A 12,616-nucleotide genomic window follows, 5' to 3' on the forward strand; every position below is an offset into this window, starting at 1 on the left:
TACTAATAGTAATAGGATAATCCTCTATTGTCAGAATTAGAGATTAAGAGGATGAGTGCTAAGTGCTAACATATACACGCAAACGCATACTCAAAGGACGTTACACATCAAATTATAAGAGGCAAAGTAGTTTCTCTAACTTCCATTTGATCAAGTCATCAAGTGAAGATCCAAGGGTAAAACAGAAAAAAAAAATCAAATACACAAACACTCCCGCCAGATTTTGTTCCTGCTCATTGATAAGAAAATTTTACAATATTCAAAACTCAAAAACACGTAACTCAATCATTCCTTCTTTCCTCTTGGGAGAATACCAGGCCACAACTTTCCCCGAACGCAAGAGCCTCAATGAGTAAGTTAAGCTGTACATCATGTCTTCAACAATGGGGCCACGCTTCCCACATGAGGAATCTAGTGAAAACTTTGAATCCACTCGAAAGAGGATTGGTCCCAAGACCTGCAGGGTAAAGGGTTACAAGTTACAACATTGAGAACATGGAACAAAGATACAGCCTTCCTGCTAACGAGAAAAACGAACTCGTGGATACAAAGTAATAATGAAACTACTTTTGAATGAACTTTGTATAGTAGTGATTCTAAAATTTCAAGTGGTTTTAAAGTTACTTTTGTTTCATTAATTGCCAGAGCCGTTTTGATAATCTGGAGAGGTTTAACTCTCTAATTTCTCCAGTTTTCTATAAGCAAAATGGCTTCTCTGTCATCTCTAACGGCAAGCAAGATCCTCTACATGTGTTAAATGTTCAATCCACTTTCGGTCCAGACAGGCAATTTGATTGGTCAAAACATAGAGAAAAAGAAAAACAACCAAAATGAATGACCATAGGCAGAGATGTGCTGCATTTCTTGGATAACTAGGATATAAAAGAATCTGGTTAGGAAGGGTGAATATGGGCTGTAAGTGTATTGTGGTCACTTAATCTAGATATCACTGAAAGTGCTGTAAGTGTATTGTGGTCACATAATCATGGATGCCTGTCATCCTACCATCCAAATGCAAGTACATAGAGGGACTGGCCAGTAGAGTGAAGGGAACGTATACAAGTTTTCAAGAAAGTTCTTTTCATGATAGGCAAATTAGTTAATGGTTATGCAACAGGAAGGGTGAATATAGGCTTTAAGCGAAGGAATGTAACATTGATGTCAGAGCCCGCCAACTCTGCAAGCTGGCATTTTTTAACTTGATTTGAAATTGTATTGTACTTTAGAAAAATATTTTAAATAAATAACAACAAAATAACTAGTTCCAACCTGATTATCTAATTTGGTTGCAGTTACGCTATCATATCAAGATGGGAACTGCATAGTAGAGCTGCTACATCCACCCCTTATAGATAGTCATTTGAATCCATCAAAAGACAGAAGATCTTCAAGGCCAGAGAATTAACATGGTTTGATTGGGTAGTTTGGCCAATATACACATTTTTTCTGCATCATACAGCTTTTACACTTTTTTTTTGATAAATGATACAGCTTTTACACTTTTCATTCTGTTGTTAATAGTTGTTTAGCATTTATTTGTTTATTTATGTTTTACCTAGAAAGTAGTCATCAACATTCAAATGTGACTAAAATGTCATTTTTTTTTATGAATGACTAAAATGTCATCATAGCAGGGATGAATAACAATAATAGCAATACCTGCTGTTGAAAGATCACATTAAGTCTTGGGGAAGAAAGTGGATTCACTTCACTTCTGTTTGGAGATCCCCTAAAAATGCTAGAAACTAGATGAGCGGCACTTTTTGCAAAAGCTGAAGCAGAAGAAATGTCCAAGCGAGCATCTACTCGTGTCAGATCTCCATACAGTTTTCTGAACTTCCCATGTTGGACTGTGTAGCAGATTGAACCAAACATGTCTGTGCTCAATGCATTTCTCTTCCTGGCACTTGAAGTAGTAGCCTCCCCATCTCCTGATTGAGTCCTTGAATTAACAGTTTCTGAGATCTCCCTTACCCCAAGCCAAGCTGTACAGGTACCACCTATGACGGTATATGTGAAACCCACTGGTTAAGAGTCTACAAGCATTTCTATAACATCAGCATAGCAAAAGTGACTAAGCAACAACATGGACCAGGGAGAGTCCTCAATTTCTTATTTGGATTACTTAGTATGTCATTTAAGTGCTATAATGATTGTTTAAGTGTCAGACTGTCAATAACTTAAAGACAATATTTGAATGAAGCCTCATCATATAACTGATTAATCCTTAGAACAATCTCTTCAAATCCCCTTATGTTTATGCATAGTTCTTTCCTCCATAGAAAATACTTCACTAGCTATTTGAGGGAAATAATAACTAAGACACCAGAGTTCTGATTTATGAATTTCCAATTTTAGACAAACATTTAAAAACAAAAGCAAGTGGATTCACCCTCAGAAATATAAATACTAAAATATCAAGTAAGACCTTTATAAATCTAAGTAAATCCATCCAAAGAAGATTTACTGCTTCCCTTGAATGGAGAGACTACCAAAGCATCAATCTGCTAGATAATGTTGAGATATATGGGTCATACTTTCCAAGGCACAATGGAGCGCCTAGTGGAATGGGCACCTACCTAGGCATTACCTAGACAATAGAAGTTGACAACAAGAGAACCTAAATTCTGGGCTCATTCCTAGTTTTTTTCCTCCTTTCATACATCAACGACCAATCATACAAATTGAAAAATAGCCACCTTCTCATTCATATCAAAACGATGAAGTTATTATATTCAATAAAGAAAAGATAGCATTTAAAATATATTAAGTTCAATAAGACACAAATTCACAATGAATTAGTTGTGTTTTTATTAAGGCTGTTTATAATACCAGATTGTCTAGGCAAGTTGGTCATGATTGACACCTTTGATCCAATTTGAGAGGGAGTGGGAACAAATAGATGTTTACATTATATTTATTCTTTCAAAATAAAATGCTTCTCGAGGGCTTATCCTTTGCATCATTATTGATTCTGATTAACAATATTGTGGGGACCTATGGATGTTAGTGGGCCGGGTTAAGTGATAAACCTGCATTGACTTGACCCTATTGTGTTATGGTTTGGCAGCCTTATTTGGGGTAGGTCATGTTAAACCCAATCCATTGACATTGCAGCATTGGAATATTTGTCTATATGGGCTTGGTTGAGTATAGATAGGGATGCTAGTGAGTCAGCTTAATTGGCAAACCTGCACTTAACTGACCCTACTGGGTTAGGGTTGGGGCAACCTTAAGTTTTGGGTCAGGGTCAGGTCAAGATGAACCCATGCTAAACCTGACATGTTGACATTGCAGCACTGAAATATTTGTTTGAATTGTTTACAGTTTGATGTATCAATAGTGGTCACAAATAAAGGCTGGCATACATTATTTAGATAATTCTAAAACTTCGCTGAAATTCATGAATCTTTACAATCTTCTTACAGCAATGCCAACTTGAATCACATCAGAGGAAATAAATTAACATAACAATACTTAGAAATAAAGTTACCTTCAAACTCAAACTGATAGTCAATGAAAGAGAAAAAAAAAAAGAAAAGAAATGAAAAGAAAAGAAAAGAAAAAGGATTAGGTCCATCAAGTATATGTTAAACTCAAGGTTTTATTATTATTAACATGTTAAACTCAAGTATTCAAGAACATTTTGTAACATCATGCATATAGCATTCTGTGGGCAATTGTACAAAGAGAAAATTTCAGGAGCTAGTCCAAATCTCTTATGACAATGCTCCATTCGCAAGAACTCAGGGCTTACTCCAAAAATATAACTTAAACAATAAATTAAATGTTTTAAGTAAACTAACCCAGGAAAATGACTTCTGCATTCATCCTAGCATACTAAATGGTTCAAGATAATCCACTCCTCCAGACAAAAAAACTACTGAACACAATAAACATCATTTCTATAACAATCTGAATCACTTAAAATGGCGTTCCATTAACAAGAGTTCAAGTTTTACCCAACAACAAAACTTCAAACAATAAATCAAATGTTTTCAGTATATTGACCCTGGAATGTGACTTCTACATTAATTTAACCATGCAAAATATTCAAGACAAACAAACATTCTAAACATGACAGTTATCCATCACTATAAAATGAAGCCTGACGAGAAACAACTGGATAGAACAGACTTCCATTACCATAACATTGACATCTGGCATAAACTTTGACAAAAATAGAAAGTAAAAAGCAAAAGGAGGAGAAGGGAATAACTCTATACTGAAATTTCCAATTTTACTATGAAAAAAATTGGAATAGTACTAGAATGACTTGACAAAATAATTTCAGCAAAAATTAAATAGAAGCAATATTACCAATAATTCCAGATATAGCTGCATGGGGTTCTCTTAGTCGTACATCATATGAAGGCCACCAATACTCGCCCTTCTCAGTTTTTACAATGACATCCTTTTTCGTCTCCTTTTGCCTCCAGATGTCTCTGCTCTTCTCATAAGAAAAAGCAGCTGTTGCACACAAGCCAGGCATCAGAGCTAAGGGTGGTTCACCACTTGTGGCATTAAAAGCCTGGGGAAGGCCACTACTTTTGTGGACACCAAAACGGTATCTAAATCCAGATTCAGAAACAAGGGATGACAAATCTAAGGATATTGACTCAGGCACACTCCAGTATCTTCCATTCTGGTCAATGAATAGTTCAGGCCATGCTGCTTCTACTGTAACATCATGATGTGGAAGCTGAAATATATAAGAAACATTTCTTGTCATAAAGGAGTAAAGAACACAAAGAAGAATGTGAGAAATGTTGAGGAAACATAGCCAACAGGATTGACATGAGAAGTGAACTTAGGAGAATGGAATTCTCAAGCAATATCAACAGATGAAGAAAAAAATGCTGAAAAAAAATACTTTCTCCTAAAAATCAGAAAATTTGCAATTTAGACGTGGGAACTTGGTCTTATAATCCTGGGAAATCTTGGGCCAACAAACATGAGAATGTTGGTTCAAGTTTAGGAGTGGCCATTCTGTGAAGAAAATGCCAGAGGTTAGGTCTGTATTCATCTATTGCTCCCAGTATCCCAGATGGCTGGAACTGAAATTGGGCTATGGACTTTTTATGCTAGATAAATTACCTCAGAAAACATGAAAGTTGATGTGTCTCTATCATGCTTATGTGTGCAAAAGTAAAAGAAGCACATACATCACATTTTATTCAACTAACCAAGAGTATGAGATGTATGTGATTGTTACTATAATTTTATAGGGGCTGACTTGAATTTTGACCAAGGAAAACTCCAAAAATTGGACTTACTGATTGTTGACCACCAAATCCTGAACATGCATACAGCATGGGAATGTCATGAGGAAAGAGTTCAGGAGTCCTGTTATCCTAAGGATAAGAGTGACAGAGGTGTACATGTATCTGTCCAAAGATAGGTAGATACATAGAATCCATCTCACTAGTAATATAGCATACTTTACACGTGGAGCGATGAGGGGGAGCCAGAAAAAACAAGGATCATCATTTGATGAGTCCTACTTAGAATATATGCTTATCATTTGATGGGTTAGAATAGCACAATCCAATTGAATGCTTTGGATAACTAGGATTGCACAATTAGCATGGTCTGTTAGGACTTGGTCCAGCCAAGATGGTCTAATATATTGATCACTCAAATGTTCAGCATGTAACATTAACATAACAACTGAGAAAAAGATGGCTAGAGTTTCCCATTACTTTCAGAATGACCAACCTAATATGTTGGTACAATATCTACCATAAAGATTGAACAAAAATATAAGAAAGATGCCTGGAAAGCTTACCTTGTTAAAGAGCATTGCTTTATTGCTATGCCCCTTTCTTTCACCATGGGATTCTTTCATGAGAAGTAAGGATGAGGTTGGAGTCAGAGAAATCTGTGCACACAAACCAAGTGCATAGAGCGACTTGTCCAAGAAATGCTTAGCCACATCTTTAAATGCAGGCAGATCTAGCACATCATCAACTGTAATTTCTGCTTTAATGGAAGATAATAGTTTCTTGGGACGGAATTGCCCAAATATTCCCAACCATCTACGCCACACAAAGACCATGTAACATACTACTCTGTTTCAGGTAAATAGAAGGAAAACCAAAGCATGCATAGCCAAAATATATGAAAGCCAAACACCCAGAAAGGACTACTAGGAATTTAAAATTTAATTCATCTTTTATCTCATTTTTGGCAGGAGATGTATGGTTGAAGAAAGGGGAAATCAAACCCTAAAATACCAATAAGAGAAATTGCACTTCAGATGTCTCAACCATGGCAAGTGTTACTAATTGCATCCATAATATTTCACAAAAATAAAATTTTCAAGACGGAAAAGGTAGTGAAGTTTAAGGACGGTCTTAGGAATGATTTGCCCATTCTTAAAGAATATAAAGTTTTGGGCAATATATTTATTCATCTGGATGTAATGCTGAAGATTCTGACGTCTGTATAAGGGAAATGTGTTTATGTAAACAAATTGGATGCGAGGTGCTGAAAGTATTTCCATGTGGAGGTTCCCTTCAAAATCGCTAGAGCATCAGAAATTTTCTAAAGAAAGACATACCCAATGCCTTCTCGACCAGAAACTGTATAACATTCCAACAACTTGGAAGAAGCTATCAAATAAGAATCCAGAAATAGCATAAAAAATTTAGTCCTAAACATGGGAAATTGCATCTATTTTTTTTTTTTTTAAAGTTGCTATATCCAACCTGGAACCAAAATCTATCTCCAATTCATAAACAGAAGTGAAACGCGGCATTTTAGCTCCAATACGATCCCAAAAGTGAAACATGGCATTTTAGCTCGAAAATTCTCAATAAAAAGATAATCAAAGTAACTTGCGTTCAGATAATAGTTTATTTACTTCAAGAGATGTTGTCAACCCATTTTAGGAACAGCAGGAAGAAAATAACCTATTAGCCAAATCGAAATTTTATATAGTTAAAAAGAAATTAACACGCCATTCCCAGTCCGACTCCAAAACCATTCTCTAGCACATTACGAAGAAAAACAAAAAATTCATAGCATTGCATAAAGTACCAAGCTACAGACGCCTTTAGAAGAAAAGAAAGTAAATACAAGAAAGAATAGAAGGGATAACATTCAATCTTACGCGTTAGAAAAGGCGGTTTTGAGCAACAACGACTGAATAGAGAAGGAGCCAAGCTCCTTTTGAGACGTCGGGGAGTAGGAAGGGATGATACCAAGAGGGAAACCACCGCCCAGTAGTGAGAGCTGCTGAGCTCGCAGTGCTCGACTGGCTCTGGCCCCCTCAAGCGGCAAAGGCTCACCAGGCACGTGCCGAGCTGAGCCGTCTAGGGTTTGAGGGCTCGAAATGTTGAGGTCCCAGAAAGCAGCATCCATTGCCGTTCTCAGATTCGCCATTTTTTGCCTTTTCTTTCTGCTCTGCTTTCCTTCTTCTCCTCTCCTCTTGCTCTCTTCCTTATCTGTCCCGTACTTCGGATTTGAAATATGTGGGGCTTTTGTTTGGGACTCGGGAGCACCTTCGACTTCGAGCGACGACAGCAGGGCTGGTTGGTTCGGAACCCATAATTTGCCACGTGGCAACAAAAAAGATGAAAAAGCGATCAGCAGTAATAGGGTCATATGGGTCCCACCAGGACCTGGTGGCTTGTTGCGTGGAATTTTTGAGTTTTGACTGCCTGGGGACCTGGGGCTTAGCACGGGGAATTATTCTGCTGGTCCAGGTTCGGTCCGGTTACCGCGCCTTTCTTTCTTTTTTTCGGTAAACAAGTAATTTATTTTAGAAAGTTAAAGCGGATACAAACTATATTGCAAAACGCAAAGTCGCAAACATGCTTTTTGTACAAATTATATCATTTCCTACAATACCCCTATTGTTTTATAGATATATTTAAAAGTTTTCATTTTACTAAAAAATCCTCTATAGTTTGCGATGAGAGTGATTTGGCCTGAGCACATAATAAGTGACACATGGATATGACTTGATATAGGTGACAATTCGGCATAGTCAGTTCATTATAAAGTGATACTCCATTACCTCGAACTAAGGGTTCTTCGAGCTGAAATCATCTCAAGCTAAGGGCACCTCGGTACTAGGTCGTGGCACCAGTACATAATTCAGTTCGAGGTGTACGAGCCTTAGCTCAAGAATATCAATTCGAGGTAGAAACCAGCTCGAGTATAATGATTTGCCCTCAATATAACCTCGAAAGTCACTCCAACGGTTCCCGAACTTTGCGGGATCGGGCCTCGTAACAACTAAGCATTATCTCCCTGTCCGATTCGGGCGGAAGTGATTAACCTTATCAAATATAATGTTATCTCCAGTTAACGCGGAAACAAATTCTATCATGGCAATGATCTTGGAACTACTCCGCGAAGCCCGCGAGGACTCCATTATATAAAGGCCTCCCTCTAGGGGCCCAAGGTACACACAATTATTGCTCACTAGCCTTCTTATTTCCTAAATCACTCTTAGCTTGCAAGTTACTGACTTAAGCATCAGAGCGACCTCATCGGGTAAACACCCTCGGGTTCTCTGATTTTCTTTGTGCAGATCAGCTAGCCCCGTCATCTACTGGAAGCCATCTTGTCTCTAGTTAGGAGTAGCCAGATTGCGTCGCATCAATTGGCACCGTCTGTGGGAACGCTTCAAAAAGCCCTTTTCCACAAAGCATTTCATATCCAGCTCCCATGGCATCTTCCAGCAACGCAGGGCGCAACACTGACATGAACGTCTCCGGGGGCCAACTCCAGGTGCCAACCGTGTGCATTGGACAATTCACCTTTGTTATTCCCTCGGTGGTCAGACAGAATCAACTCGATGACTTGGTACACTGCATGCGGGCCATGCAGGCCCAAATGTAGCAGGTCCAGCAATTTCAGTTGTACCAGCATCAAGTCCTCCACCATGTTTATCAGCAACAGTGCCAACAGCAGTTCCCTCCACTGCCGCATAATCAACAGCCGGTTCCACCTCGGCATCCGACCACGCAGCAAACCAAGCCTCACTACAAGAGTGAACGCCCTCCTCGCCGGGGAGAGACCTCCCAAATCCAGAACCTTCTGGGGAGTAAAGTCTTGTCCCGCGATAGTAGGAGAGAGACAAATTACTCCTCCCACCTTGCAGCAAGTAAATAGGTCGGGAGACACCTAGCCCACCAGGACCGCTTCACCTCGGCCTTCATAGTTCAAAGTTCCACTTGCGGAAAACCGGTTTGGGGCTCTGGCCACAGACTCTAGACAAGGCCCTTCAATCCATAGCAGGCGTCGCTAGCAGTCCGAGTAGTTGCCAGTGGGAAAGGCGACGCTGTAGAGCTCGCCGAGCAACAGTCCAGAACTTCCCTGAACTGCCTAAAGGAAAAGAAGAGGCGAGCTCGGGGACCGTGAAGACCACTCCGCTCCTTTCTGTGCCATCTCCTTTATCTCCCGAACTCTTGGCCACCCCAATACCAAAAGATTTCAAGGTACCTCCCTTAGACAAGTATGACGGATCGTTTGATCCAAACGACCATTTAGATTCATTTCAATCTCAAATGCACCTGGCCGGAGTAGATGAATCTTGCATGTGCGTTGCTTTCTCCACAACTTTTAAGGGGGTAGCTCACACATGGTATAGAAACCTTGCGCCCGGGACAATCAAGAGTTGGGCGTAGTTCGTGCAGATCTTTACCTCGCACTTCATCACTAGTAAGAGGTGCCCGAGGTCACAAGAAAGCCTGCTCGAAATAGTCCAGAGGGAGTGGTAATCTATCTGGAGCTACATCAAGAGATTCAATGATGCATGCTTGCAGATTCCCGATCTAGATCCCATTGTAAGACTTAAAACTGTAAAGAGAGGAATCACCCACAAGGAATTCAAGTGGCACGTGATCACCAACAAACCCAAAGACGTTACTAAGTTCCTCAAGCTCACCGACCAGTTCATCGGAACAAAGGAAGAGACGAAACAGAAGAGCGGGAATCCACCAGAGAAGAGGAAAAGAGAAGGTGAGACCTCAACTAACGGGGGCAACAAGAGAAAGAAGGATGAGCCAGTTCGAGGAGGAAAACCGGATCAGCCTTTCCGAGCTCCTCAAGCTAAAAGAACAAATTACACTCCCTTGAATGCGAAGCGAGCAGAAATCCTCATGGCGATCAAGGATGCTTCTTACGTGAAGTGGCCACCTCAGATGAGAGGAGACCCAAACACAAGGAATAGAAATGTATACTGTCACTTTCACAGACATCACGGTCATAGCACCAAAAATTGTAAGAACCTCCATGACGAGATAGAAGAACTCATCCGTCACGGATATCTGAAAAACTTTGTATTAAATGATAATAAAAGTCAAACAGGTTGACAGGGGGAGTAAAATAAAGATGCCCCCGAATCTAGCAATAGGCAAAATGAGCAGCCCGCAGAGACAACTACTCAAAGAGAGGCCAGTTCAAGGAGTAATACAAATGATACTGGCGGATCGATTGTCGCGGGCTGCACTTCAACCACAGCGAAAACGTCAGCTCGTGAAATAGAGAGAGAAGAACAGAATCCTTCGAGGTTAGAAGAGCTTATTTTCTTCACCTAGGACGATGCACGCAGAGTCTAGTATCCCCACGATGACGTGCTCATCATAAATATTAGAATTAATAATTTCGAGGTGAAGCACGTCCTGGTCGACTCTAGCAGCTCGGAGGACATACTCTTCAAGGACACTTTCGACAAGCTACAACTCCAGGAGAGTGACATCAAGCCCGTGAACACTCCCTTGGTAGGTTTCAGTGGAGAGGAAGTCAGACCCCTGGGAAGAGTTACAGTACCTGTGAAGGTCGGTACCTGGCCTAGCATAGTGAGATTCGACCACACTTTCTTAGTGGTCGCAACTCCCTCCTCGTACAATGCCATAATAGGTCGGCCTAACACCCATACTCTATGCGCAGTGGTGTCCACCTATTACTTGGCCATGAAGTTCCCCATGAACTTTGAAGTTGGGGTAGCGCGAGGTGACCAGCTTGAGTCTCGCAAATGCTACGTTGCCGCCCTCATAGGGAAAGCCAAGGCAGCAGAAGACCTCGAGTTGGAGCGACCTATAGAGTACCATGAGGAGTGAGCTTCGCCAATAGAAGAGACGACCTCTATAGCCATTTCAGTAGAAGATCCAACCAGGTCTCTCCAAATCGGCACTTCGATTGAGGAACCTCTACGTTCTCAGCTGGTAAGCTTCTTACTTCGAAACTTAGATGTTTTTGCGTGGTCCACGGTAGAGATAACCAGCATAGACCCTAGAATAATCACTCACAAGTTGAACACTGATTCTATAGTTAGGCCTGTTAGACAGAAGAAACGCAACTTTGCCCCAGAGTGTTGGAGAATAGTTGACGAGGAAGTCGGGAAACTCCTTGTAGCCGATTTCATCAGAGAGGTCCATTACCCGAGCTGGGTGGCTAACCCTGTTCTGGTAAAAAAGGCCAACGGTAAGTGGTGCATGTGCATCGACTATACCGACTTGAATCGAGCTTGCCCAAAGGACTACTTCCCACTTCCTAAAATCGACCGTTTGGTGGACGCGACTTTAGGGCACGAGTTGCTGAGTTTCCTGGATGCTTATTTGGGTTACAACTAGATTAGGATGGACCCTGCCAATGAGGAAAAAACAGCCTTCACAACTGATCTCGGCCGGTACTGTTACAAGGTCATGCCCTTCGGACTGAAAAATGTCGGGGCAACATTTCAAAGACTTGTAAACCGACTGTTTGAACCGTTGATCGGCAAAAAAAGTAAAGTGTTATGTAGATGACATGGTCGTCAAAACTTAATTTTCAAATGATTTAATAAAAGACTTATATTGTGTTTTCAAAATTTGCACAAGTACAATATGAAATTGAATCCCAATAAATGTGTCTTTAGTGTCACTTCGGGTAAGTTCCTGGGTTACATTGTTAACCGATGCGGTGTCGAGGCCAATCCTGAGAAAATTAAGGCAATCCTAGACATGAGACTGCCCGTAAATTGAAAGAGGTTCAGAGGTTGAACGGTCGTATAGCCACTCTGAGCCATTTCATGTCTAAATCTGTAGATCGCGGTCTGCCTTTCTTCAAGGCAATCAAAAGAAGTAAGGACTTCGAATGGACCAAAGAGTGCCAGTTCGCTTTCGACGAGCTCAAAAGGTACCTCGCCAGCATCCTAGTTTTGACCCGACCCGAGGAGGGAAATATTTTGAAGCTATACCTCTCCACGAGTGACGAGGTAGTTAGCTCGGTACTGATAAAAAATGTAGATCGGGTTCAACGACCCATATACTATGTTAGCAAAGTTTTGTAGGATGTAGAAACGAGATATCCAAAAATCGAAAAGTTGGCGTACGCGCTAGTCATTGTAGCTTAGAATCTTTGGCCATACTTCCAGGCTCATACCATCGTCGTCATCACCAACAAACCTCTGAGGCAAGTCTTGCTCAAGCCCGAGGTTTCCAGTAGATTGACGAAGTGGGCCATTGAACTCAGCGAGTACGATATCCAGTACGAGCCCTGAATTGCTATCAAGGCCCAAGCCTTAGCCGACTTTGTCGCGGAATGTACCTTCAGCGCTGTAGTCCCTGTGTTGATCAAGCCTGAGCACGAAGAAGCTTCAACCAGTGCGGTACCTCTCCTG

The 12,616-nt window shown here is 40.8% G+C and overlaps 1 protein-coding gene across 1 annotated transcript; it reads right to left on the bottom strand.

Annotated features, from left to right (window-relative positions):
- Window positions 1–112: 112 nt before the first annotated feature.
- LOC148880675 (TRIGALACTOSYLDIACYLGLYCEROL-like protein) lies at window positions 113–7,477 on the bottom strand. Its single transcript, XM_088962654.1, has 5 exons — window positions 7,115–7,477; window positions 5,789–6,038; window positions 4,321–4,702; window positions 1,660–2,000; window positions 113–457 (listed from the first exon to the last, which is right to left on the bottom strand). The coding sequence occupies exons 1-5, from the start codon at window positions 7,384–7,386 to the stop codon at window positions 260–262; spliced, it is 1,443 nt and encodes a 480-aa protein (XP_088818780.1). The 5' UTR covers window positions 7,387–7,477; the 3' UTR covers window positions 113–259.
- Between the last annotated feature and the right edge of the window lie 5,139 nt (window positions 7,478–12,616).

The sequence above is a fragment of the Nelumbo lutea genome, chromosome 1, assembly GCF_056320005.1.
Source record: "Nelumbo lutea isolate HS-2025 chromosome 1, American lotus-T2T, whole genome shotgun sequence".
Taxonomy (NCBI): domain Eukaryota; kingdom Viridiplantae; phylum Streptophyta; class Magnoliopsida; order Proteales; family Nelumbonaceae; genus Nelumbo; species Nelumbo lutea.

Bases quoted from the DNA above. Each gene is read 5' to 3' on its own strand.
- LOC148880675 (XM_088962654.1), bottom strand. From the start codon at position 7,386: ATGGCGAATCTGAGAACGGCAATGGATGCTGCTTTCTGGGACCTCAAC. The intron at 6,039-7,114 runs GTAAGATTGAAT...TGTGTGGCGTAG, and splicing joins AAAACCGCCTTTTCTAACGC to ATGGTTGGGAATATTTGGGC. The intron at 2,001-4,320 runs GTAATATTGCTT...ATACCGTCATAG, and splicing joins AGCTATATCTGGAATTATTG to GTGGTACCTGTACAGCTTGG.